The following is a 24,495-nucleotide window of genomic DNA, read 5'->3' as shown; positions in this document are numbered from 1 at the left end:
CCCCATCACTTACAAAGCATCTGTCGTAGCGGATCTTTGGTTTTTTTTTTTTTTTATAGTTTCCTTATTTATTGCATTCGCACCACAAGAGCTAGAATGATCATTCTTTTTTAGCTCCCATTTCAATGAGACCCCACCCCTTACAGAACAGGAACTCAGCAACCACCGTATTAAAAAACCTGCTAGCCATGTCTACAACAGCGACACGAAACCCAAACTACAGCTTGTAACAAAAACTGTAGTCGTCAGAAGAACTCCCCAATTTGTATAGTTTACTCTTCACTTGTGAAAGATAACAGACTTCTCTGTCTCTCTCATGCGATTGGTCGATTGCTGCAAATACCACCCCTTTCATATGAACACGCTCATAACTAGATTGTGAAACCCTGGGTAACTTACCGAGTTGACAACCAACGCTGTAGGAGCAATTAGCCTGAATGTTTTTGATAGAATTCGTGGTATGTTGGACTCTCTTCGTAGTAAAGGGCGAGGCTGGCTCCAAGTTTTCACTTATCAAATGCAAAAAAGCTTTCAGAGAAACAGTTGTTGGCAATATAATCCTTAGATTTCAGGCTCCATAACAAAGCTCAAACATATAAGTATCAGAGAACAACGCGCTTGTACAAATGAGATCTAAAACCAGCTGGAGACACGCCAGCAGACTTTGGCTCCATCACCACTCCATCCACCATAGAAGAATGCAGAAAATACTAAATCCTTCAGTGATCCAAACTGCTCACAGACACCCCAGTTATCTCATCAGTGTGTCCTCTATATTGCATCGACCAACCTGAGACTCAACACTTCTCAACAAACAAACAAACAACACCCACCTGCATGTCTTTAGTCGCGATCTCCCCTGGAGTCGGCCAGCTGTTGGTGTCCCCAAAATCTCCAACCTGAATGACACATTTTTTAAAAACAACAGTGAATTAGCAGGAATGTCTCAGGTATCTGGTAAACTGCGATGTTAGACTCATGAAGACAGGTGATTCTATCCAAGATCGCGCCTTCAGGGTGGATATTACAGGCTCAAAAACTGAGGGTTTCATCTACCACAGAAAAAAGAGAAGATATGTAAGAGATGGTAAACGAGAGATTATCTTCATGTTCATATTTTCATTAGTTTTAGGCAATTTTATCATCTATCAAGAGATGAAATTGAGAACCAGGTGAAAAATTGTCCAATCCATTTGATCAATTTCTTTTATCAATACAAGCACTTTGTCCTGTTTTGTTCTTTCTTTGTGCTTTTCATTTGCAAACCAATGACATCAAACTCATGCATCTAAGTTGTTGAAAAGGTAGAACAAGGAGTTGTGGTGGAGAACAACAAAGGGTCCAAAATGTGACTTCATGTCACAAAGAAAGAAAGAAACAGTGCTTTTTCCACAGCTTTTTCCATGATTTGTCAATTTCTGTCTTTTGTTTCTGTAACCCTGCATTTAACGCAAGAACGTCATAAAGTTTTGTGGTCAAGGTGTGGTTAATAACCCTCGAGTACAACAGCAGTGTCTGCAATCAAAGGGAGGAAGCTGTGAATGGAGCGCTTTGGGGAGAGTTTGTCTGCTTTATCTGCAGGGTCATTGGCTCACCAGGAACTCACATTTGCATTCCAGGAAGTGTGAAGAGAGGTTAATACACAGCTTGAGGCATCAGTGATAAATACCAGCACATTGCACATCCCTTCACTGGGCTGTAAAGAAGCTCTATGTTCTGTCTGCATTGGTGTTTTAAATCTCACATGACCGATTCTGTAATCAGACAACTGCAGTGATGACAACAGCAGTCTCGAGCAATTGTTTCCATTCACTTATTTAGAAGCACCGCATGAAGAAAGTTGATCACCCTGGGAAGAAGTAAACAATACTTCCTCAATTGTGCAAAAAAGTTTTGACGTTCACTAGAGGATGTTTTTGCCTTTGACTTAAAAACAATACTAACTTACACGAAGAACAATTAAACATAGCCTACAACGCCGACTTATGAGGAAGCTACGCTGTAGCCTAGTTAATTCACTCTAAACCAGCGAATGAAAATCCATCTTAATATGCATTTCTTTAGCTACTTTCGAAAAGGATGCCCTGCAGGCACTAACCAGGGCAAAGGAAGCTACTTTAACCTGCACTGCACGTTTACAGAAATAAAATGAATCTGATTTTTGATTTCCAAATAGTATTCCTCCAAAATAATAATAATAATAATTATTATTATTATTATTATTAATAACAACAACAACAATAACTGAATCAACAAATATTTTTTTTAATTTGTTTTCCTTTTTTTAAATTAAAAAGGTGCAATTTGTAATTGCTGGCCAGATGCTAGAAAAAATACAGGGCAGCAATTCACTGTGCATGTAAGAAGGCTTTACTCAATAAGTCAATTAGACAATATCCTCAAAAATGTATAGCTAACTTTCCAGACCTGACATGAACTGATTCTGACATGACTGTATTTAAGAGAGAGGGTGTGATGTGGAGTTGGGTGTGGGGACCTGTCTAAGCTAAGTTAATGCAGTATGTCATTGTTTCAGACGGAATATTACCTTTCCTCCACGTCTGGCTTTGGGTGGGTTCCCTGCTCGCACCACCTTGGCGGGGCCGGTTGGCTCTGTGGAAACACATTAAAGAGGTGGACATTATAACCGGCTCTGCATACATGAACAGATTGTCTAAAAATCATCAGCAACAATTTGAAAGTAATTAAAATTTTGTCTCAACAATGAGAATGTGTTTTTTATGTTATGCTAATTTGGACCAACTTGCATTTGATTAACTTTTCTTATAGCTTCCTGTGGCATGTAGCTCTCGATAAATCATCTAACTTTCTTTGGCTGTTTCTTCAGATGTTATTTGCTCAATATGAAGCTGTGGCATTAATCTCAGAAAAACTGAACTGAAACAGCAGCAAACCAGACGGCAGTACGATCATTTTTCTTCCCTGTCATCGTTTCAACCAGGTAGAGCAACAACAACAGAAGCTCATTTCAACAAAGCAAAAACACAGAAAGTGCAAAACCACCAGAATACAGAATCAGAGTACAGAGATTCAACGCCGTGAGACAGGGGGTGAAATATCAACTAAGAGCATCACAAAACTGGAAAAAACGGATCCAGAAAATGACCTGTTTGTATTTAATCTTAATTTATAATTTGGTCTGGTAGTTAACTTGTGCACCTGGTTTAATGTTTGTCTTGTTGATACTTAGTAAGATCCCTGTTAGCTCGCAATGTATTTGCTAATCCTCCTGGTCAAAATAACATAATAAAATACTGAAAATAAACTCCAAAAGAGTGCTAAAACAACAGCATCAGCCCAATAGAACATAATCCACATAAATAATATCAATAAATGAACACACATACAATTAACATAATCACAGTAATGCGCACCAAACACACCCAAAACTGACAATGAGCATTTAACAATTAAGCATTAGACAATATGACAATTTATGGCATTATTTATGTCACAGTTAGAGGTTAAACTGTAAAGATCTGCAGTTAATTTGCTGGAGACTGAAGCTTCTCTCCACAGAGCTGAAGCTGAAAAGGTTTCTAAAAAATATATAGTTTTGTGGAAACAAGCCATCATGGAACAGCCTTTGTCATCAATTCCATATCAACATACCAACAGACCAGCTAGTCTCACTTCATCCTGCTGATCTGTCTTGTGTCCTTAAGTCAAAGAGCTGGCCTCTTGCTGTCTTTGGCTGCAGTGTCTCCACACTACGAGGGAGTGAAAGCTCACAGGGACTTCGCCGAGCCGTTGACACCCAAGAGCAAATCTCAGTAAGCTTCTTAAGAACGATCACGTCGAGGGACGAGGCCAGAAAGAGAGAGAGAGCGAGAGTGGGCGGACTACTAACTATCACCAACAACACCAAGAGCAGCAACACACCAGGGTTTCATTACAAACGTGTAAATGTATTCATGGGCATGAAATATGATGATAAGTTTGTGCAACAAAAGGGGACATCTAGGTCTGAAAGGAAAAAAACAATTATCCAAGGATGAATATGAATCTCTTAAAACCGTCTAGTCTTTTGAAGTATCAATTTAAATACAAAAGAAATCTGAACAACAGAGAAATAGACTGAGAAAAACTGCAACCACACACCAGAAATTCAAATAAATGGAGGAACTGTTAATCAGTCGACTGAAATACACCTGCATCTATCAGTTATTGTAATTAAGTTTTTTCTCCATTAACTGACACCTGTAAACACCTGTTATAATTTCACAGTTGAGGGTTATAACCATAATTTGATTAATCATTTTGTCAATAAAATGTCAGAAAATAGTGAAAAATGCCTAATTCGATTTCCCAGAGCCCAAGGTGACATCTTCAGATGCTGTGTTTTTATGACCAATGGTGTAAAAAGCCAAAGTTAGTCAGTTTATCAGTTAGAATGACAGAAGAGAGCATCAAATTCTTACTTTTTAAAGGCATGACAAAAGTAAATGATTGGCTATTTTGCTTGAAAATGACATTTTTATGAACAAAATAGTTTCACATTAAATTTCTGTCAATCAACTTATCATTGCAGCTCTTGCTCCAATGTATTGTAGACTATAGATAGAATACTTTTTTTTTTTTTTTTAAGTTGAAGCCCTATGACGACCAATCAGGTCCATTTTACAAGTCCTGAACCTTTAACAGGTCAAAGTAATCAAAAAAAACATCAGAAATGAGCCAAAACATGACAGGAAATATCCTGCTCTGCTGTATTTGTTCCATTTATTTTTATTGAGAAAATTGTGGCAATTTTCATAATATAAACCTTATGTCATATGCTTTAGCACAACACAGATCTCATTAAATGTACCATGTGATGTATGAGTCGTTTGAGTGCGTCTTATGTGTGTTTTAGTATTTGCACAACACACAGAACTGTATTTATATCTGGAGCAGAACTCAGCTACAGTGGGTTCACATGTTAGAGTTTCTTCATCAGCTTATGTCGGGTTATAACAATTCTTCACATTCCTGAGACCAGACACTGAGAATAAAACATCATAAATAACAAAAGGGCCAGGCTAAAAGAAGCTGTAATTGCTGGACAAAAGAGACAGTCAGTCACAAAAGTCAGGTTTTCTGTTAATTGCTTTAAATCTCTAAAAAAGGAAACCAAACCAGCATAATACCAACTGAACATGAGAAGTAAAGTCTGAAATGTTCTGGGGTTTAACAGTTAAGAAATCCAGTAAAAGAGCACAGGGGCCAGTGAGGGAGATTAGAGCAAACACAGCAACTATACTGTACTGTATGTTGGTCTTACTCACGGTCTTATCCTTCAAGTAAAAAACTGTGAGCAACCGGAGGTCACGTTTGTAGAAAGCATGACTCTACAACCACACTGAGAGGCCTGTTAGACCAAAAGAAACACTGTACAGAAGCACGGGAAAAAGGAGGCTCTAAAAGGTAGCGCATGCAGGCATTAAATGGAAATGTTCTCCATGCACTGAGTAAACAAATCAAAAGCAAGACGCAAAATTGTTTCCTGAACTACAACAATAGAAATCTCAACCTACGAAGACCAAACTGATTCTGCTCATCAACCCAGGCCCTTCTTGGATCTTGTACTCCAACTGTTTTCATATTGTTGAGTATGTAAAGCAAAAAAATGATAATATTTGAAATGTATTATATTTTGTTGTCTGAATGCTGGCTTTTGTATGAGAAGAAGAAGAAGAAGAAGAATTATTAATCCCCCAATGAGGAAATTCAACCTCTGCATTTTACCCATCCTTTTTTACACACAAGTGAACACACCATGCAAGGAGCATGGACATTACTGCGCCCAGGGAGCTGTGCAGGGGGTTAGGTGCCTTGCTCAAGGGCACTTCAGTCCTAGACCTGTCAGTCCTGGGATTCGAACCAGCGACTCTCCAGTTACAAGTCCGATTCGTGAGTGGATTTGAGTGCGAGTAAAATTCTGAGCCATCTACAACATACTGACAGAAGCACAGTAGGTCAAATCATTGAGCAGAAAGATATAGTGTTGCACTTCTAGACAATTGTGATTTGGCGAGACATCACTTGAAACGTCACACTGCTCCCTCTTGGGACACAAAGGATTTATACTAGGGCTGGGCAATATATCGATATAAAAAAAAAATATTGATGTATTTTTAAATGTGATATGCTGCCCTTACTAGGGTTTGTCATGTTTACTCATTTTGTAGTGTTCGTTTTTCTTTTCTCATAAATATATTTATTTCAGAAAAAGATTGCCCATTTTATTTCATAAGCTATTTTTATTTAAGGTCTTTTTTCATTTAAATGTGCACTTTATGGAACTTTGCTTTTAAAAAAAGGTATTCCTGTTATACAGTATTTATGTTCACTTAAATAAACGGTTTCAATAAAACTACTTGTGAAACGTCATATTTGGCTTCGACTTTGAACATTTGCTCTCATTTTGCAATAAAAATATCGGGATATATATCGTATATCGATATTCAGCCTATTGGATATGACTTTTGGTCCATATCGCCCAGCCCTAATTTATACAACTTTCTTTTACATCAGCAGTAGTACTCCCGACAGATGCCAGCCTTTTGCCAATATCACGAGTGTTTACACATCTACACCTTTCATGTAAATCCGAGCTTCATTCTGTTGCTGCACTTGTGAGCACACAGCAGCACTATGCTGTATACAGCAGAGAAGAGGGATAGACACACATGAACGACAAAAACACACAGTGATGCAAGAACCCATTTCTCATCAAATACAAGGGGATTCTCCAAATCCAAGATTCAATTAGAAAAGCACAAAAAATATTTTTCCAGCACTGGAGGACACGGCATTTTTACACAAGGGATCATTGGTTTCATGCTCCGACAACTGTTATTCATACATCATAAAGATTAGCTTCACGGTATCAAGTGTGATACAAGTGCCATACTTTGTGGCCCTACCACACTCCGGCCAAATATCAAGTTGTCACGCCCCTCGATGCCTAAAAATGACCTTTAAATGTGGCCTGTTAAATTGCCATTTAACACGTGTCAGTTAGTTGTTCTATATGACGGGGAATTATGGAATATTAACCATATTGGCTGTTAAAACAAAAGAAGTCCAGTGAACTGTGGTATTGCCTTTTAAATTTAAAACAAGTCCCAGTACAGATCCAGTTCATAATAACAGGCCAATTGTTCTTTGCTATCTCAGAAATGTGACCTGCCAGTTTGTCTCTTAACTGACATCACCTCACATGACTTCTGCGCTTTAAAATTTGGTATCTCTGTAATGTGACGCATTCCATTTATGGACATCACCTTACATAATTTCTGAACTTTAAACATTAAACTGTTTATTTAGTTTTCTAGTCAGGGACTGGAAAAATGTTTTAACAGAGATTCAATTGGAAGCTTTCCGACTCTACGGCTTTGACCTTTGCCTCATTTAGTTTGCTGAACTGTGTCAGAGTCATGTGTCCTCCAGGCATTTTCAACAGATGCTTTGAAAAGATTTTTTCCAAAACAGGATTTCTAGGAAGCTAGAAATCACACAGTATGAATTGTCAAGAAGAATCAAAGAGTGGAGGTCAATGCAGAAAACAATCATGCAATAGGGTGAGGGTATAGTGTCCTTAATCAACAGATAAATATTTATCAGGATTATACATTCACTACAAAGTCTTCCCACAGTAGGTTTTGTTATCAACTAACTGGTGGCAAAGAATTGGTGCTGAGCAAACTGGAAAATGTAACTTGATATGAAGTCTAATTTGTTTCTCAGATGTACCTCAAACATACAACCCTGATTCCAAAAAGGTCTGAATTTGTTGCATTTTGTTTCCATTTACATTATACACAGCTTCTTAACTTTTGAGAAGCTCCATTAAGCGCCATGTGAACTAATTTAACAGAAAAATGTTTGCTTTGTGAGGGCAGCTTAATGTCTGAACCTGCTGACATTTTAGTGTTAAACAAAAGCTTCTTATGACCTGGTTCTGTTTCCAGTGGTTAATAAGCATCTCACACTGAGCAGGCATAATGTCTTTTCAACAGTCTGCTGCTTTTTCTAATCATGGCCCATGATATAAAATAAAACTACCGCCTAAACACAGTTTTTAGCCGAGCTAGAACAGAGAATATTTACTTAGTACAGATCAGTGATGCTGTCCTGTCCTCAATGTTCATTAAGTTTGCTGGAAATTTTGTCATGTAGCATGTACTGGAAACTGCTGGCATTAGCTCCCGTTCTTCACCACTATTTTTAAAGACGGACATAACCGAAATAACAGGTGAACCAGCTTTAAAAGCAACGCATTTCTTTTCTACATAAGTGCTGTACAAAAGGTCCAGATTTCATGTGAATTTCAGAAAGTAACCAACTTAATACTTAAAACTAAACAGTTAAAAGAAAAGTATTCTTCAACTTCCACTAATTTGTCCCCAAACATTACAGGCAAAAGCTGATCAGGGATATGTTCAGGTAGTGTAAATATACATATCTGGGTCATGTAAACACACTTCATTTAGCAACAGAGTTGTTGAACAGAGTTGCTGCTGAGGAGACCAAGAGTTTGTGTTTTCGATATGAAGTCAAGGAATCGGCACAAATTCCTCAAGTATTTATCTGCGCTTATCTGCTTAGTTTGAAGAGAAAGTGTGAACAACAGTAGTCTGAAAGTTTCAAATGTCACGCTGCTTACAGAGCATGACAGAGCATGTTTCACAGTCAAACACACACACAAACACACACGCACTGGGCAGATTTACAGTGTCTCCATCAGCAAAGTGGACCACTGTACACATTTCCTCTGATGCCTTTTTCTTTTTTTAATGCTTATCACAGGAAATGGGACAACTGATGAAACACTGACTCAGGTTTTATCCCGTCTTTCTGCCTTGTCATCATGACACAAGACTTAAATAAGCTCTCAACCAGCTACAGAGCACCAGCCAGGACAAAGATACCATTTCTATATCTTTTCCATACAATATCAAAAGCCTTTTGATTCCCGTCACTTTGTTGTAATTGTAGCATTTCTGAAAGTAAATGCTGACCTAAAAATGTTTGTCTTAGTCATCTGAAGTCAACTGTAACGCTTCCTATGTGCATACTGCATTTATTTTAAACATCTCATTAGGTTCATGGGCTTATTTTAGACGAGCCAGCAGCATGACTCCAAGGATGTCAATGTCTTTCTGTTCTTCAGGCAGTACGTCACTCAGGTCCTCACTGGTATGTCTCAACGATTGGACAGATTGTAATGGAATTTGGTGCAGACATTCATTGCTCCCCGAGAATGAATTACAGTAATATAGTAGTGACCAAATGCCTGCAAAACCCATCAGCTTGAGCACTTATCTTACCTATCTTTTTAAAGAATTTGAAAATGTGAATGGCAGTTATCAGGACATAAAACCAATGGTGAGTTGATCTTTATGAATGAAGACTCAATTTTATAACAGTGACGTAGTCTGTAAAGGGAAGAAGAAAACTGAATTGAAACAAAACCTTCGAATCGTCTAATAGAATGGTGGATTTGGAGAATGTATTACAATAGTCTTTCAGCAGAGTTTTCTTAAGTTTCGCTCTTGACCAAGTATGTTGCAAGAATTGATAGTTCAGTACAAAGTTGATGCCTAAAGATGCGGCGAGACTCATTTTACTATCGTACAACAGGTTTCATAGAGAACCGGGGATGCCCAGTGTCCCTCTTAGTAACAGAGCATTACAGAGAATTAAATCTTATTGAAAAGCAGGTTGTGTAAACATGAAGTGCTTTTGGCTGCCAAACACAAGCATGACAAACTTTTGCTCTTATTTATATAAATGTGAAGAAAAAAAATTAAATTGAATAAAACTTTCACAGACCACGTAATTGTTCTTTGCAGAACAGTCTTTGGAAGGTTCATATAATCAATTTGGCTACAGCTCTCTTGAAAACACTTCTGGGAAACTAACACACAACACCGCCGACCATGAGCCACGCATCGAACCTGACTCAGGACATTATATTGAATTTTGTAGTCCATCAGCCACCGCAACAAGTGGACAAACGGTGGTTGTTCAATGATAAACAGCACGTTTGTCAAGCTCAGCCACATTCTGCTGATCAGCTGAGCCATGCACTGCGATTCTACCACTAAGGCCATGTATGCATCACTCACAGGGCTGCTCAGTGTTTAGAGCACATCAGATGATATCAGATGATAGTTTAAGGTCAGAGGAGAGCCTCCCAGGGCCGAGACGTCTGCCAAGCTATAAGCTGCTGCTCCTCAGGCAGTCACACAGTCAGCAGTGGATTCAGACAAGACCTTCTGTTGTAGAGGTCTGCCTCTGTGGGGTTTTAAATGCCTTCATGGATTCTTTTTTTTTTTTTCTTTCAGGAAATGCAAGCAAAGATTTACAGCTGTTTCCTGTTTTGGATTAAACCATTATTCCTTGACCCTTTCTAGTTTGTTTATTTATTTAGTACTTTAGTTAGGGACTTTTTACTTTTTGCAATTTCTGACGGAAAACAGTGGTTCCCTGAATGGGCTGCTGCAAAGAGCAGGTACGACTTGCTACTGTCGCCTAATTAATACAGTTGTTTAATCAAAAAGTATTTCGAAACTGTCCTTGCAGTAACAGTTCATGTCGCCCACAAAAGTCTTTGCTCCCCTTGGTTTAAATTCAAAAAAGTGAGATGGCGAATCAAACTAAAAGTCAAAAAGGCTGCAACTGGTGTACAGTATTCATGCATAAATTTAGTTATAAAAACAATATTTTTAAGAGTCACATGTCACATTCAAATTTTTAAGAAAAATCACATAGGACAGACCCATAAACAAAATGCAGGCAAATTACCTTGCTATTTGCTATTTATTCTGTGATTATGTACTTCAGGTAAAAAGAAAGACAGCTTATCCTTGCTATTTTGCTATGCAGGCATTCCAAAATTCACCTACAATGGTCGCATATCAGTAAATAAATAAAGTAACTTTTGATTCAAACCAAAGCATCACTATATCAATCTCATCTTCATGATTCTTCGGATCAAACGCCACAATGAATGCTCTTAAACAAACAGGCGTGAAACCAGCTTGAGAACAGTCTGAGTGGACAGGTAGGAGTGAAGGCTGAGAGTTATCAAAGTGTTGTGTGCTCAACTGTAAAAGAGCTCTGATAAGTGTTCTCTAAAACTCAAGGACGGGTCAGGTGTGTGAGTTAGAGACACATGGCTAAAAATCATAGAAACATTGAAAGGACAAAAATTAGTGCAGACTGCAGACATATGGAGAGAAGGAGAACAGAACAACAGGAGTGATTCTAAATTATCTCCAAGTTTTATCAGCAGAGCAAATTCAAAACAAGTCAGAAGCAGGTCAAAGGGAATTAATCAGTCCTTCCGACAAAACACTGTGCTTGTAAAGAAAATGCAATATGGTGAAGGTGTTAACAGGATAGTTCACCTCAAAACAGCATAAATGACATAGTGCAAAGCATTTTATGATTATATGAAGGAATATGATGTGCATGTGTATGCACATGGGCACTATTTAGCGCTCCCATGCCTTTTATTTTGAGCTGGGAAAAAAGTTTTGGTGGACATACAGCCTTATGATAATAACACCAGAAATTGTCCGACCATTGAGAATTTTGATGGACAAGAGCATATCGACCAACTGACCAGAATGTCATTTTTTGTCGTTTTTCATTACGCCTCTATCAGATTCTGTTTGCCATCACATGGTTTCATTCCCCTGCTTTCATAACTACCATTCAATATTGCTTTTGGGTGAGCGATTCCTTTAAGGCTAAATCAAAAATACCAGGAATTCCCAACTATCCATAAAAAACAGCATTAAAACATGCATCACTGTCTGAATATTTCTCGGTAGGAGAGAACGGAAGCAAAATATTTGATTCGATCCCATTTCTCTAAAACGTGCAAGTGAGCATCAAAACATCACGTCTGAGACAAAATTAGATTCTCACTCTATCCAGAACCATACGCTGCTGAATCTCTCCGCCCATGCCAACAAACGCGACTACCTTGTTTGACATGTAACTGTATCACTCCATTGAAATTCAGAATCAACAAAACAAATGTCAGGATTGAGCCGGATCAGCTGTACCTGAAATACAAGCTGACACTCAAACAGCGGAGTTTAAAACACACCAACTCAAAACACACATCAGCCACAACAAAAATGACTGTCTGAAATTTTTTTTAATGAAACCCAAATAACTTTTAGGGGGGTCGAGCTTAAAAAAGCTGTTAGTCTACTACTTTGTACATTTCTATCGGTTTTGTATTTGCTTCAACATGCATTTACCCATAAAATCAAACAAAAAAACCCCATCATAAGTATGTAGTGATGTGACCGCTGACAGGGGAAACATTCATCCTTACGCGCTCTTCCCTAATCATCAGTTTACCCAACACACATTAGTAGGTAGCGAGTCCTCTTACCCTGTAGTCTGTCATCACCCTCTCCTCTGTCAGTTCCTCCCTTCTCCTTTCTATTCACCATCTTCCCTCTCTCTCTCTCCTCTGTGTTTATCTATTATGCCTTTCTTCCTCTGCACTCAGAGCCAGTTGCTGCAGCCTGCTGTGCATGCCTGACTGCCAGAGGCTAACATTAACATTAGCAACCACCAACCCCCGGCCACTTTGCATGAACCGTTACCCCTCCTGTCTTTGTAATACTTATTTTGTAGGCTCTATATTAAATCTGTTTGTATATCAAAATGCTTTACAGCTTCTTTTTATTTTGGGAAAAAACAGGTCACATGGTTTTTAACAATAAATTACCTCTACTTGCATAACATGCTGTTTAAATGCTCTCCCTCAAATATCCTTTCCATTTACTGTAATCTCCAGTTGCACCACCCCCCGACAGACACAGACCTCACTCTTTTTCTCAGAAAACAAACTAAAGAGCACACACACCTCAGGTGGAGTCCAAAGACAAATTCCCATGGGTGCTTCAGCACACACCGGTGATACCTGCTCCAAGCCCATAGGGTATCGCTGGTGAAGCCTATAAATAAACCTTGTGCCACGTCGGCTCTGCAGTCTTAGATAAACACAGTGGTGGTGTTGGGAAACAGACTCAGTCCTCAGCCAGATGCTGGGACTTTTTGTTGGCTGTGGTGAGTGGGTTTGTTTTACTCCCACATGTATTTTATCGTCATTATGAGGTCATATTGTATTTTAAAGATTTACTAATTTGAGGTGTTGTACTCTGGGATTTCCCAGTATTGTGGAAGTTACAGAGTGGAAAGGCAGCACTTTCAATTTCTCTCTGAAAGCAATAAATGCACAAACACAGACAGGGTTTGTTTGATTGCTTGATTTGAAATAAACAGTTCCCAAAAAGGCACTGAAAATGTATTGGTTTACTCATTAAAGGGAAACAGGAATGGGATGAGGAAGTGTAATCATCACATTTTAATGTCAAAATCTAAAGTTTAATCAGTGTGAAACTGTCTGCAAGCCATTTGCAGTCCAATTGTCTGACAGCAGAGTGACGATAGAGGAGGGAAGCCTCTCTGCAAGAACCAAATATGGTGGAAACAACAGTCAGAGAGTACGTCGGTAGACCGCCTGCATGCCACACACACACACACACACACACACACACACACACGTCAAAGACTCCACGGCGACACATGATCAATGCAGTGACATCACCTCTTGCAGAGTAAAAAGCTCAGACAGCAGAGGGGTGGCAGACGCCTTGCTGCTTGTGCTGAGTTGCAGTAACAACCTGCACAAGCCCAGGTCACGAAACAAAGCAGCGACAAATCGAACCAGACATTAAAACCTCACCCTATATAGACCACCAGCTGAACTGTTCAGCTTTGCATCCAAATAACTGGATGAATGCACTTATTGTAAGTCGCTTTGGACAAAAGCGTCAGCTAAATGACATGTAATGTAAGGCTAAAATGTATTCAGGCATGCTTTTCTGTTGGTTTTTTCAGCTCTTGTTTGCTGCTGTAATAAACCGCACACCAAGGTAAACACCATCGTTTACATGGATGACATATTGGAGGTGTTCTCACAGACCAAAGTAATATAACAATAGTCATAAACTTTATTTAACAGCACTTATCTTAACACAGTTACAAGAGCTTTTTCAGCAACCGATCAATTTCAGCTCTTTATCCAACACGGACAAAACAGCACTGAATATGTGCAGAACAAGAGCATTGCAAACAAATTCTTGCAAACTTGTATAAAGCAAAACTAAATCTGATCCTGGAGAGTACAAACAGGAACATGGGAGTGAAAGTAACTCTGAACTAGAGGGTTTCAGTTACATTCTACAAAAGTGCAAAGAGCTGAACACAGAGACTTTTAAGGAATGCTTTTACACAAAACAATCAGTACGTTTACATGACACTTGAAAAAAAACGTATTAATGCCTTAATACGACTATAACTGGACAACCAAAGTGCATGTAAACGTGTTAGTTCGACTAATGTCGGATTTCTCCAACTCCGATTAAGACACCTAGGCAATGCAATTGGAATAGGATTTTTGGCAGCATGAATGACAAGACAAGGCATGTGCTCCACCCCCCACACTGGCATATGACCCCGGAACAAAAACATCCAAGAAAGCTGGTCACATTAGCCGGTCGCATTAGCTGGTTGCATTAGCTGGTCAGTAGCGACGGCTCAAAGTGCCAAACCCATGACAGGCTCCTGTTCTAGCTCTCCAACAGCATCCAGCGTTCTTGTCTGCCCCTCAAAATCACCATCTATCTTGTTGTTTGAAAATGCCGGTTTCCCACTTTTCTCCACTTGTTTATTATGATGTAATAGGTCAACCAAAAAGGGGGCCGTATTAACCCGCTGAAACAACGCATATCGCCACCTAGTGTTGAGGAGGAGGACACTCCCGTCAGTTATTCATTTTTCTCAGTTGCATGAAAACTTGGACAAGGACAGAGGTCCGATTAGACGCCAAAATCGAATTTTAAGCAAAGCTCAATTAAACTGTGCATGTAAACACACTTAATGTTTGGTTTGAGACAGGAGACCGTCACTGGTGCTTGGAAGATTTTCTAAATTCACTTCATTCTCAGACATTCTCCTTTACTGGAGACAACAAGTACCTGCTACCTCTGCCTGATCAACAAGCTGCAGCTATTTGACAATGACTCATCCATTACCTCATTCTGTGTGCAGGTCATCAAATCAACAAACCCTGAGTCACAGTGGGCAAGCAGCCCAAACATTTTAATTTGGAGGAGACACATTTCTCTATATAGCCCACCAGCTTAATAATATGCATTTTCATTTAAAAAATCCCACCAGACTTATGACTTCAGGCCTTTGGCTACCAGAGCTTGGTCACAGCGCTAACCTGACCCATCCTTGATGCAAACAGTCCACACCCTGAGCCTGAGCACTGAGGGATGAGCCGCTATCATTGAGTCCAGACACAACACTGAGACAGATAAAGCAGCTCGAGTTGGACGAATGAGGACAAGAGCTCATCTGAAACAGCTGACAGGGTGCGTGTGATGTGAGGTGTAGACAGAGAGGTGGAGTAGAGTGAGTCTGCATCTTCAAGTCAAGCTTACATGCTGTAAAACATGCACTTGAGGACACCTACAAATGTCTTGTTTTCCCTGAGTGTATGTCTAAAAGCAAATAAATTTGAGGTGCGAATCTAACACCTTAACCAGCAAATACGATGACACTGCTTACATCAACACGGTAAACAAAGTAGTTCCACTTTAGCCATTTACACATCAGCACTTCTTACAGGTTGATGACCTGTTGGGACCCAACAAGTCGTAAAACCCGGCTACAAACAACCCCGAGGTGTCTGGTGACTGAAGGTTGGGGTCATCCTCTTAACGGCAACAACAAAGAGGACAAGATTCACAGGGCAGAGACAAATGTGCGTGACAAGTGAGGCGTCCATGCTAATTTTGAATATACAGAAACCCCGTGTAGAAGTGGCTGCTGCAGGAATGCAAAGTACCTCCGAATCATTCACACACACTTCAGTCTTTCAAAATCATAACTTAAATGAGAGCTGGCAAAAAATAGCCAGACAGTGTGGGGGTTTGTCAAAGAACAAGGAAGCCATAGTAACATTTAAGTACAGAATATAAACACCTATAAAACACTATAAGCAGATAAAATAACTTCTTAATACATTTGTCAACAACTATAACTCCTCCTGTGGACACCAGTAAGTGGAGGATAGAAAGATAATATATAACAATATAAGAAATGCTGAAGATAACAGAAAATACATTCTCATCGGAGAAGTTTCAATGACAAATACTTTAAAATAACCCTAAATCTGTATGTCTACTTTCAGTGCATTATAAACAAATTAAATGTTTATATCCTTTTTCTAAAATCATAGCATGGAAAAACCTAAAACATGTCACAATGTTGCTTTTTAAAATTTAGAGTAAAGCGGTTGTCTTCATTTGTTAAACAGAGTGTGAAGGCTCTTCTTTCAACTCAAAGTCTCAAACTGAGAGGGCTACACATTTGCAAGTGTTAATTAAAAGTATTTGACATGCTAAAAGTATGCTAATGCTTTGAGTGTTCTATATTTACATTTATTCATTTGGCAGACCTTCCAGTCCGACCTGACTCTGACTGGGGGGGGGGGGGGGGGTTCACGCCTCAGCTTCAGGACAGTCTGACATGACATGTCAGCCTGCATTTTTCACAACAGCAAAAAGAAAAAGAACTTTAAATAAGACTGCACCTGGACTGAGTATCTTTCTGACAAAGGCAAAACATTAGTGTTCAATAGGTTTAATACCACCCTAGACCTCCATCTATTTCTACACATCCAAAAGTTCGGCTGGTGTATACCAGAGAGAAAAAAAGATTACTTTAACTGTAAAGCCCAGCTCTGTACATGCCATCACAATAAACAAAAAATTAGTTTAAGGAATCCTAATTTAAAAAGGTTTATATCATGAAATAAAGACAATACTATTATCGGTGTTAGAAAAAAGAAGCATCCATAACTTCTTAGGCTAAAAATTGTAATGTTCCCTTATCAAAAACAAAGAACCTCGTCAGTAACATTCCCAATAACAAAGATCGGTGCTTGGTGCGTTCATGTCTTCTGCACCGCTAACAGCAGCTACATTACACACTGCTGTGGCCCCTTGAGTCCTGCATATAGGAAACACTTCATTCACTCATTCACCAGCCTGACAAAGTCATACAAACATCAACAAATTGGAAGCCTGTGTGCTGAAATAATTTAGATTTAATTCAGCAATGTCCTTACAGATATACTACGGTGGATGTACATTCAAAAATATATTATATTTTTTATATCGATATATCGCCTAGCACTACTGTGGTGCAACACCTTTGATATCTGTGAAGCTGTTTAATCTTCTCACCAGCACCTGTAGCAAAACACCTTGGTCTTTTTATGATGTGGGTTTTAACGGTCAGATAGCATTAAACAAGTGCCACAGCAGGACGGGAAGCTAACTTGCTTAACTAAAGTGATTGGATTTTGCTGGCGGTTAAGATTGAATTTTATGCAGTGGGTTGTCTGATCAAATGGAGTATGTTCTATTTAAAATGTTCTCTTTTGCAGCTTTTCTAAAACCAAAACCAATGTAAGAATCAACTGAAAACTAATGTTTGCATTGGTTTTCTTTGCAGCTTTTACATTTCACCATGTCAACTGGGGAATGTGTGAAATATAATGTTTAAGAACATGGGGAAATTATTATACAGAGAGGGCCTGCTTGGAAAAAGACACTGGCACTCTTGTTCTGTGGTGACCTATTAGAACATGGCGAGTAACAGCACTGAGAGCATTTATCGCTAATTCACCATAAACTTCCTCTGGGGGCATAACGCTGATGAATTTAACTGTTCAGAGGAACTGAGCTCACTTGTCCGGGGGTTTCATTCAAATTCAAGACCATAAATCTTGTCGAATGTGCTGAAAATTGAGCTTCAGTTAAGATTTACCAAAACACACAAACAAGGGAGTGAGAAGAATGAAGCACCTTTAATGCATCAGGCAAGTATAATGATTTCAGTGGTGTCTGCCCTGCTGTCTTAATGTTTGTTTCTCTGCAACAAATTCTAACATTCAAGAAAACATAAAAAGTATACTGTAGATGATCTTAACTGCTACAGTGTCACATGACATCACATTCAGCGAAATGCCAGACCAGCTGCAACCACAGTAAAGCTGCAGTCAGAACAAATTTCACCTGCTGAATGTAGTCACAGGATTTGTGCAAGGCAGACAGGACAGGAAATAGTGCAGGCAGGTAGAGCTGTGATTAGGGCGGCAGTGATGAGTTAGTGTAAGTAATTTTTTTTATTAATATTTTGAAATGACCAATTATTTTTCTCAAGGTTTTTTTTTTTTTTTGTCACCCTTTTTCGCTGTTGCCATCCAGCCAATATTACCCTCAGATTAGCATGTTGGAACACTGTGCTGCAGCAGCAGTCAGTTAGCAGCAATGTTATAGCATTGAATGTAGCAATGTGGTGTGTACAGTGTATGGCTTTTTATCAGTGAGAAAACACTACAACTCCCCGAGACCAAAGCAAAGTTCGTATTGTTGCTACCAGCTGATTAAAGCCAAAGGTTAGCCCTGAGGTTAGCAAAAACGCCAGCTCAGGCTCCTTCAAGTGGGCCGACCTTTAAGGTCAACCAGCTATTTTTACTATTTTTACTGCTCCTCCAAATTGTTTTGTGGTGCTTTATACAATGACATGCAGTTTGTCAAAATAAGATTAACTTTAAGGAGATCTTCAAAATGGTTGACAATTGATAGAAAGATAGTCATTAGCGACAGCAGTAGTACAGATTTTTTCTTAAGGTGGTGAAAAAGCATTGTATCCCTGGAGTTTTTGACCAAAAGCTGCTCTATGTTCATACAACTGAAACCAGGTTTGTCTGTATTGTGCACGAGCACATAGTAGACTCCACGCACATTCCTGCTGCCCCTTCACTCTATTCTGCTGTTCAACAGTTGGTATGCATAATTTTATTCTTAAAATAAAAAAAAGAAAAGAAAACAGCTTTGCAAATGTTTCATAAGGAGAAAAATGCCGTTTGTCAAGCCTCAAGGACACGCACCATACATTTTGGTGAGTGACCCTGAAAGTAGCCATAACGCCACAGGGCACCTTAAGGTCTGTGGTCAGTACTTTTTACAGACCAGCCTGGGAAAAATATGTTGTTGCATGCCAGAGTCCCAATAGTGGTTTGGGTGATGGTATAAAGAATGTAGCTACACACCCTGGAGATGAGACAGTCGCAGTCATGTTTATTACTAATACCAGCAGCAGCAAAACATTGAAGAGTCTGTTCTCTGAGGCTAAAGCAAAACAACTTTGACAGGTAAAAAGATCAGGCTTCATCACATAGTTTTAGTGGCCATTAGGATTATTAGTTTCCAGGTTAACAGGGTGAAAATTGCCATCAAAAAGTGATTAGTCTTCCATATAACAAGTATTGTTGATAGCAATGACTTCTTAACTGCTGATGACTGGGTTGTAGAGTGACAGCTGGATTTACTTTATTTACACTATATTTCTATATGTAAATGATATTTTTGACTATGTCTTGTTGTATGTTTTAAGTATTTTATTTACTGTGTTTAATGTTCAGTTCTGTGTGTTGCGTCAGGTTTCACAAGACAATTTTTTTCTTTTGGGAAAGTAAAGTTTAGTCAGTGAAAGTTCAGCTAGTCACTTCTATAATATAAAGCTGATTTGGTGGTGACAATGAAAAACAAGCTGATGGCGTTCTTTTTGCGGTGTCATTTTAGACTAAAATGATTATTTCCACTCGCCTGGCTAACACCAGACTAATCACAAATGAGATTGGTCTGGACACCAGTAATTCATTTCTCCGTAGAGGGGGCGTGGTTTATGATCCTCCAGAGCCGTTTATTGGGTGCTACGAATGTCTATCAAAAGCGTCTGTACGTAGCTCTTAGCCAATCAGATCAGTTATACCAGATGACGCATGTAGAGCGACAGAAATTGATGTTTACATAGCCAGACTAGCCCATCTCTACTTTGAGACTACAATGCTCAATTCTGCTCCTGTAACGTTTTTTCTGCAGCATGCTCTGGCTGCTCACCGGCAGTGTTGGTGTGTGTCTGTGTGTGTCTGTGTCTGTGAGAGAGTGTTGCTTGGTGATCTGCTTCTCCAGTTCTCGCTTTCTGTAAGATTCTTTATTTTTATGACTTATTTCCCCCTCATGTCATTCAGCCACACACATCCATTGATTTTATGGTCAATAGACGAGCTGCTGCGGGTCTCTGGGCGGCTCCGCTGTCCCCCGGCTCATAGCGAGATCACCGGCGTTACAGCAGCGAGCGGTAGCGGGGCTAGTTGGTACATTAGGCTTTTGCCAAATCCTGTCGGAAGCAAGGCTAAAACATCCTTTTTGGTGGTGAAACATGAGTATAAAGCCAAACGTTGTTCCTTTAAAATTGACTTTAGCTCTAAACTATTTAAAACGCAGTCTACAGCTAGATCCAAAGAGAGTTTCGTGTCTGCTGCAGCCATGTTGAATCCGTAAGAAAACTACTAAACTACAAGCTTCCATCGTCCTGTCTTCTGTGATTGGATCCCCAAAACAGGGCTAAGAAACGGCCGTAGTTGCCAGACTTTGATGCAGTTCGGAATGAAATCGAGCACAAGGCAGTATGGGTTTACCCAGGCTATATTTCCACAACAATTAACAGTAAACCCAGTCAGTAGTAAAAGTCTGAGGCGATTGTGAAAATGTGCAGCTTATTCGAAATCCAAATCCATTTAGGATCACTCCCACTGTGATCCTGAAAACAAGCTGCCTGGGCTGTGTAAATTGGTTTTCAGCCTTTCAGCTGGTATTCTTATCCAGAACAGAAGTCCAGGGTCTTGTTCAAGGACACACTGAGTACACATGACTGATTAGTGAACGTCTACCTGTTAAATAGACTCAACTTCTTACTTTTTGCATAAGTACTTAGCAGAAAATGTTGCCGTCTTCATAAATTTTTTTAGAATAGTAGAACTTTTACTATATTTTAGGCTACACCGACACTAAGATTTTCTCATGGTACAGTCACATGTCTTTGCTCCTTTTCTTCGTGAAATTATATATAGTTTTAACCTCTTCATAACTCCACAAATTATTCAAATTTCACAATATTTGAAAGGGAATTCCCTCTTTGATTCAACTGCTAACAAGTGATAAACACACAACCTGTGACAACTACTCTTCCTCAAAGTAAACATGGCTTTGTATTGTGGGGTCAAAGGGGGGAGAAAATTGGTTTGGAACAACTGCTCTAAACACACAAACAATCCAGCTTACAAATGCCATCTAACCAAGTTTGGATCGTGAATGTAATATAATAAAAGGGGGCACTACTGCATGGTTATCTCAACATGTGGCTCCCAGCCAGGTTCACTTGCTGATGTGACAGATTTCGGAGCCCATCCACCCAGACTGGTCCAGATACAGGGTACAAGCTGTACCCTGAAGTCTACATTAGTCTCACACAGCAAACAGACCAGCTAGCAAACACAAAGACAACACAAACCGCTGACAGGTCACGATCAGAAACATCATGATGGCCTGACTGTGCAACTGCAGAGCGGACACTATCCAGGCAAAAGCATACACATGGCTGAGAGACAAGACACCACGTTGCCTTGCCACAGAGCAGAGAAGAGAGCTGTTTCCATGTCCATCAATAATCACCCCACATAATCGATCAATTTCTTTGATGTTGGCAATCAGTTTTAAATTTGAGAGGATTCACGTGCATGTTCATATATAGAAACACAATTTAACTTAAAACTCGTTCCTGTGGGAGATCAAACAGGAGCCATGATGACTCTCACCAGCCTGCTTGTTAGCTCCTATGCTAACGACCGCGAGCAGGGTGGACAAGCAGACAGGAGCCGGGCTTGTGCTGACAACATATACCCAGTATGACAACGGGGTTATTACCCACGTAACACTATGGCTGCCTCACATAAGACGACCTCGGCTGATGTATGGTCTCCGATTTGCACGGGTCCGGCGGAGTCAGCATGCTAGCTGGCTAGTTAGCTTGCTAGCAGCGCCCATGCCTTTCTCTCGGGGAACACGTGGAGTGAACACGTGATGACTCATAACAAGCCTGCTGCTTTTTAGAGCCAAAACGAGCAGATGTTTCACATTTGGTCGTGCTTAAGTGTCGAGAACCAACCTTTAGATCGTTTAAAAAGCTGACGTGTTTTGCACAAGGTGACTGAAATGTACAGTACCTACCTGGAGGCTAAGCTAACATCTAAAGTGGGAAGGGCTTGAAGACGCACTAGGCCAAAAAGGACGCGCTGTGCTATTGTTAGCTGGCTAAGTAGCTACACAGCCGGCCAAGCTTGTGGCTCCTCATCTAATTGATGCAATGCGAGACTTGGGCGGATGTCTCATTAATGTGTGGCGTGGCTGTGTGTCGAAAACCTCCCTCAAAACAAACGTGTAAACAGTAGTAAGCACCGGTTTAACTATTTGGCAAACACGGGGAGTGCGTCCGCTCATGTTAGGACTGACTGGGTGGCAGCATATGAAGCACACAGGGTAGGGAGGACATGCTGAGGCTCTGACAACTGGTTTAAAGTCACTGCAACAAGCATGCACGTTGGCACTGCTGAAATCATCTTTTCTTAACATGCCAATATGATGCACTGTAAATTAACGGTGTCTGGTGTGATGACACAAGCACAGCAGCTTTACAACACATTCAACTTTAAAATATGGTCCAAAAGTAAACTTAATATTGCTCGGCATGTGAGTTTAGGGGCGTTGCACTGATCTATGATATGACAAGTTTAAATTTTAGAAAAAAAACATTATGGGACATTTTAACTATTTTAAGGATGGGATCACTTGTGCAACTAGCCACCAATGGGTCCACAACTCCAGGAATAGCCTTCACTAGGAGGAGGAGGGGAGGGCTTTCACTCCAAATATATCCAGCTTGCAGGGAGCAACAAGAGTGCGATCACAGACTGGGCTTGTTTGTGCACTTTCTTGGCTTTTTGGCTTCACTAAAATGTTATCTGACCCCCCTGTGCAGTGACAGCTGCTCGGTCATCTTGTGTGACCACACCTGGACGGACATACATCGACACAACACTGACAGCCAGTACAATCAACATATAGGGAGGGTACAAACCGTGGTGTGCTTGTCCATTCACGCTGACCACGGTCACCGCATTCATTTTCCTAGTCCACGGGTTCACCTTGGGCGGGGGTGCTTCAGTAAACTCCTTTCTGGCTTTAACACCTTCCTCGTTTTGCTTATCTTCACTGTCACAACCCCCTTTGCTCTCCTCTGTCGCTTCCTTGGAGGTTTGCACCTCCGTGACGGGGGTCCCTCCCTGCCCGGGGCTGCTGCCGCTGCTGCTCCCCTGCTCGGCGACACCCTTCTGCCGCTTGGCCCCGTCGCCCCGGCCACCCTCCTCTTCCTCCGGCTCACCGCGGATCACTTTACCGTGCTCCTCCGCTTTTGCAAGCGGGTTGCCGGGCAGGAGAGCCTCCACCTGAGTGGCCATTTCCCACCGCCGTCTTTCTTCCCCCCTCAGGATTACCAGTCCTCCCCCCGGCCCGAAATCGCCTTCAATTTCAAGGAAATGTGAAGTTGTTCCGCGGAGTCTGCCGCTCCTCTGTCGCTCCTAGACCAAAATATCTTCAGTCTAAGACGCAGAGTAGTCAGCGACGAATTAAAACATATATAAAAATAAAGAAACGTGTCCGAGGGCCTCGTAGGATTACAACCTTATCTCCACCACTACCAGCAATATGGATGATCCCCACCACGCGATACAGGGGTACGCGCACGTACGGTGTAGAGGGGGAGTAGCCACGTAAAGCCGGGAGCGCGCTTTTGGGTCAGGTCGAGATGCTGCTTTCAAATGCTTCCCTGTCGTAAAAACAAAACAAAAAAACGCTTTACATTTTAACTTACTCCTAATAGATATCCCAATGAAACTCCCCCACGTGAATACTTACATTAAGACATTTTTTTTGTATTACACATTTTCTAAAACGTATAAATGTTGTAAATTAAAATTAGATATTCTAAATAAACTGAATAGAATTCTGTTACAAAATCATCAACATTGGATGAAGCCAGGTTCAAAATCTTTCATTTAGTCAACATATGAGAAACCCAGCTTGTCTGAAATTTCAATGTTTGAATATATAAATTAGGTATTATCTAATGGTGAACTTAAGAAAAAAATCGACAGGCCCAAATAGACACAGTGCAGTAAAATACACATAAAATACACACTTATTTTGGATGTTTTCTTTTCACTTGTCTCGAAGAAGACATGTTATGGAAACAAAATAGCCCAAAATCTCAAAATTGAATTGTTTTTGCCCGTAATGTGTCACCTTTTCCAATCTGAAAAGTCACAACAACGACAATTTTGTCTGACATTAAAGTGCCACGCCTCAAGGAACAAAATGTATCGGGAAGAGTTTTTTTAAATTAGATTTTTAATCT

The 24,495-nt window shown here is 40.1% G+C and overlaps 1 protein-coding gene across 1 annotated transcript in view; it reads right to left on the bottom strand.

Moving 5' to 3' along the window:
• larp1 (La ribonucleoprotein 1, translational regulator) overlaps nt 1-23,794 on the bottom strand; it is a 53,522-nt gene extending 29,728 nt beyond the window's left edge. The window contains exons 1-3 of the mRNA XM_059351202.1: nt 23,161-23,794; nt 2,549-2,613; nt 834-899 (exon numbers count right to left, since the gene is read on the bottom strand). Of these exons, the coding sequence (XP_059207185.1) occupies nt 834-899; nt 2,549-2,613; nt 23,161-23,539 (510 nt within the window). The 5' untranslated portion in view covers nt 23,540-23,794. The remainder of the gene's footprint in view (nt 1-833; nt 900-2,548; nt 2,614-23,160) is intronic.
• Between the last annotated feature and the right edge of the window lie 701 nt (nt 23,795-24,495).

This window comes from Centropristis striata, chromosome 15, assembly GCF_030273125.1.
Source record: "Centropristis striata isolate RG_2023a ecotype Rhode Island chromosome 15, C.striata_1.0, whole genome shotgun sequence".
NCBI lineage: Eukaryota > Metazoa > Chordata > Actinopteri > Perciformes > Serranidae > Centropristis > Centropristis striata.
The sequence above is the reverse complement of the archived record's forward strand: the minus strand, read 5'-3'. Positions and strand labels throughout refer to the sequence as shown.